Source organism: Seriola lalandi, unplaced genomic scaffold (genome assembly GCF_002814215.2).
Source record: "Seriola lalandi dorsalis isolate HSWRI2012SDOR001 ecotype SW California unplaced genomic scaffold, Sedor1 jcf7180002054591, whole genome shotgun sequence".
Classification (NCBI taxonomy): Eukaryota; Metazoa; Chordata; class Actinopteri; order Carangiformes; family Carangidae; genus Seriola; species Seriola lalandi.
In genome coordinates, this window is record NW_019525144.1 from 1,329,688 (window position 1) to 1,333,805 (window position 4,118).

The following is a 4,118-nucleotide window of genomic DNA, read 5'->3' on the forward strand; positions in this document are numbered from 1 at the left end:
CCCACCCCCCTTCCCCTGCAATTGATGACTGAAGATGTTTGGAGTAATATAATTTAGCATACAGCAGTACATCATTTGCTACCAATGCTAACCTTGTGGTCAGACTGCCTGTGTGTGTATGTGTTTTTGTGTGTGTGTGTGTGTGTGTGTGTGTGTGTGTGTGTGTGTGTGTGTGTGTTTGTGGTTATGTGTATCCATGCATGTCTTCTTTCTCTGAATGTGTAGGTGCATGTTTGTGTGCATATATTAAACGTGCATGTGTGTGTGTGTGTGTGTGTGTGTGTGTCCCTCCTCTCTCCTTTAACCTCACCACAGCCACTCCCAGACTCCATAAATAGCCTGGTATGAGGGCTGCATCCATAACTCAGTATTCAAATGAACACAGTCGTGTCATATTTTTGCGACCACAGGATGTGGCCGTGTCATATATCTGTGCCCTAAGGGGGAAGTAAAGGTTTATTTATCACAGGTGCTCATCCCTTGCTGCCTCGCCCTCTGTGTGTGATGTATATTTCTGATGTGTGTGTATACTGTTGTGTATTTTCCTCCAACCTGCAACACCTTTCTCACTGTTCTCCATCTCTTTCGTTTTTTCATCCACCCCAATTCCTTTTGTCCTCCCTCTATCATGATGCATTTGATATACTGTATGGCATGTAATGTATTGCTTTTTTTCCCCCTCCTTGTTTCTCTATGTGTGTGCGTGTGTGTGCGCGTGTGTGTGCGTGTTTAACTGTGATGCATGTCCTGTCCTCTGATGGTAAATCCTTGCTACCCTACATCCATCTGAGACTGGAGCATGTTTTTAATCCCTGTGCGTCTTTCCTCTATCCTGTTCTTCTTCCCTCTGTTTCTCATGCATGATGTCTCTCTCCTGTTTTCTCTCCCTCTTCCTCACTCCTTATCTCGCTGTGTCTCTCTAGGTGCTGGCTGCGATTGGATACATACTTCATCTGGAGTTTCATAGGCCCTGCCACGCTCATCATTATGGTGAGATACACATACATGCATGCTCACTCACACTTGACATAGTGCTACATGTACAGAGCAGACCGGCTGCCACATGTTCGTGCAGAAACGACAGGCCACATTAAGGTGTTTGTTAATCTCCTACAATGTTTCCCTGAGCTCTCCGTAGTATAAGTGCGAGCAGAAGGAACTTTATGTCAGTTTAATAATTCCCACTCATGGATTAACTCTCAAGTGGGCACATATTCCAACAAGCTGGAAATCTTTGGAGGGACATAGAGCACAGACTGTTGTACTTCACACAGATTATGATAAGAACTCAACAAAGTTATATTTCTCTTATTTGATGATCCAGGCAATGTACTACCTCTCGGTCTAGCTACTTTTATTACACAGTGAAAAGAAGATCACAGACCTCCACTGATCTCAATTTGACCATTTTTCTTGTCCGTACATAGAGCAATGTCAATGAGTTTGAGATGTTTTAATGAGCAAGAACAGACAAACAGAAAAAGCAAACCATATATACACTATATATGTGTACATATACATATATATAAAGCAAAGTTTGAGAAAGAGAGAATGAAAGCTATGGGACATGTTCCCAATTAGGTGAATGTCAGCATGTACACTGATGCTCTGTGCTCATTTTAGAAATGTCAGCCAGGCTATCACTGATCTAACTGGAGCTGTAAGTGGGAGCAGTGCAGGTGGGACTGCTCTGTTATGACTCTATGCCCATTGGTAACATATACAGCCTTGGAGACCCAACACAACAGCCCAGATGAGTCATTATTAAACCACGCTATCTATGCATTGGCAGGGCAGTAGAAGAGACAGCAACTGTGAGAATTGGATTTCTATTATAACAATGATCCTCGATGGTTGTAATGACTGCTGTATTTTCCCTGATGCTCAAGCTGCTGTATTTTGAGCACATAAAGGGTTGTTGATTGTGGGCTGATACTGTGTCCCCAAGCCAATTACTGCTGGAAGGGAAAATGAAATGATATGCACTGTGTGTGAGTGAATTGTTGTGGTGACATTGTGTCTTTAATTAGGCTCATTGCTGCAGAATATTAACTTGTACGTGTTTGTGTCTGTGTGTTTCAGCTGAATGTAATCTTCCTCGGTATCGCTCTTTATAAGATGTTCCATCACACAGCCATTCTCAAACCAGACTCTGGATGTCTGGACAACATCAAGTAAGTGCATGTGTGCATACCATTCTGCCACCACACCAGTGCTTCTTATTTTGACAGTGGATTTGATTATACATGCTTGTTTGCCTAGTTTGACATTCTGGAAGATATACTTATTTCCTTTTTCTTTTTCTTTTGTTTGTCAAGATGAATAGTTTGATACCACTTTCATGTCTGCACAGCAAATACAGTATATAGCTGCAGCCAATAGCCGATTAGCTTAGCATAAAGATTGGAAATGGGGGAAAGTCTGGCCTAGCTTTGTCCAAAAGTAACAAAATCTGCATACCGGCACATCTAAAGCTTACAATTTAATATGTTATATGTTGTTTAATCCGCACATAAACCAAAATGTAAAACAAAAGAAGATATGGTTTTGTGAGGGGTAATGAGCAAGACATGGTCCTGCACACAACTTTCTCTAAAATGGTGAATTTCTGCTTTTGTACAGATCAAACAGTTGAGGTATGACGTTTTAATAGTGAGCTCTAGATTTTGTTACCTTTAAACAGAGCCAGGCTAGGCATTTCCAGTCGTTATGCTAAGCTAAGCTCAAATGTGGCTGGCTCCAGCTTAATATTTACTGTAAGACAGGGGAGTGGTATTGATCTTCTCATCCAACTCCTGGCAAGAAAGCTAATAAGTGTATTTCCCAAAATGTCAAACTATCCATTTTAAATTTAATGTCTATCAGCCTTTTTTTTTTTTGTACATTAGCATCTTGCATGAAGCGCATTTCACCTTTGTCTGACATTATTTCAAGACGCTACTCATGAAATTCATCATGTCACTGTTACTTATATCACCCTCAGAGAATGTCACTGAAATATGACTTCATTCCCACAGACCACAGAAACTCTGTCCGCTAAGCTAACTAATCAGGATTGTGTTATTTCTCGTTCCAGTGCAGCTCAAGACAAAAGGCTGAGTCTAATTCAAACAATATGCCGTGGCTCAGAGCTCAACGCCTTACTGAGGCACAGCTCAGAATTTATAATGTAAATCACCGAATGGCTTACTCGTTTGATTTATCATTTAAATATTACTGCCAATGTATCTTTCATGACAGCAGTTTTAAGTAGGACTTCAAGTGGGAGGCGTTTCAGACATAAAGACAACCAGCCAAGCTTTGCTTCGGTGCAGTTCAGGGGAATGTAATCAAAAAGCCAGATGAAAGATAAAATTAAAGATCCATTTGGAATACAATGCTTTTGTATCTTTTTTTCCTATTATTTTTTAACAAGGTTCCTTAGTCTTTCTGAGCACACTGAAGGCTGAATAGATTTTGATCTGTTTCACTTCATTAGTCATGTCTTATTTTGGTTCATTTACTCGTTAATCATCATCATGCCTTTTTTGTCTTATCATTTTTTTTTCTTCCTTTTGCTTTCTTTTGTCTCTTTAACTCCAAGCCATCATATGTTGTCTTTGTTGTGGATTGGCTCTGGTAAGGCCACTCTCCAATCAGATGCCTGTCGTCTTCCTAGAGACATTTTGATTGGTTTGCTTGTCATCGTATTTGTCTGTAGAACCTGCTTAGAGTCTTTGCATATCCCTAAATTAACCATTAACCTGCCTTGTAAAATGGATTACTTGTTCATGTGTGATTTGTGAGCTCCCTTGACCTATAGACCTAAAGTGCTATTGAAATATTATAATGGTGAGATGTGAATGAGGGCGCACAGAGCTGAGAGAGAAACCATGACTCAAGGGAGCACTGGAGGGAGAGGTGAAATGGAGGGATGAAAAAGAGAGGGATGAGTGTACCCTTTATTGAAGTGGGTCGTCAGACGAGCTTTATTGGAGGTTCTGTCTCGCCTGAATGGTGCCACAGAGGGCAACATCGAATCAATCACCTCAGTCTCACTCACTTACTCTCCTCTTCTTTCTCTCTTCCTTCCTCCTGCCTCTACTAATATCTCCCCCTCTGCCCCCCCACCCCCCACC

General features: G+C 41.1%; 1 protein-coding gene across 8 annotated transcripts in view; it reads left to right on the forward strand.

The window, feature by feature from the left end:
- adgrl3.1 (adhesion G protein-coupled receptor L3.1) overlaps positions 1–4,118 on the forward strand; it is an 82,751-nt gene that overhangs the window by 67,230 nt on the left and 11,403 nt on the right. For all 8 annotated transcript variants that reach the window (XM_023419154.2, XM_023419157.2, XM_023419158.2 and 5 more), the window contains 2 exons: positions 924–990; positions 2,083–2,174. In XM_023419154.2, the coding sequence (XP_023274922.1) occupies positions 924–990; positions 2,083–2,174 (159 nt within the window). The remainder of the gene's footprint in view (positions 1–923; positions 991–2,082; positions 2,175–4,118) is intronic.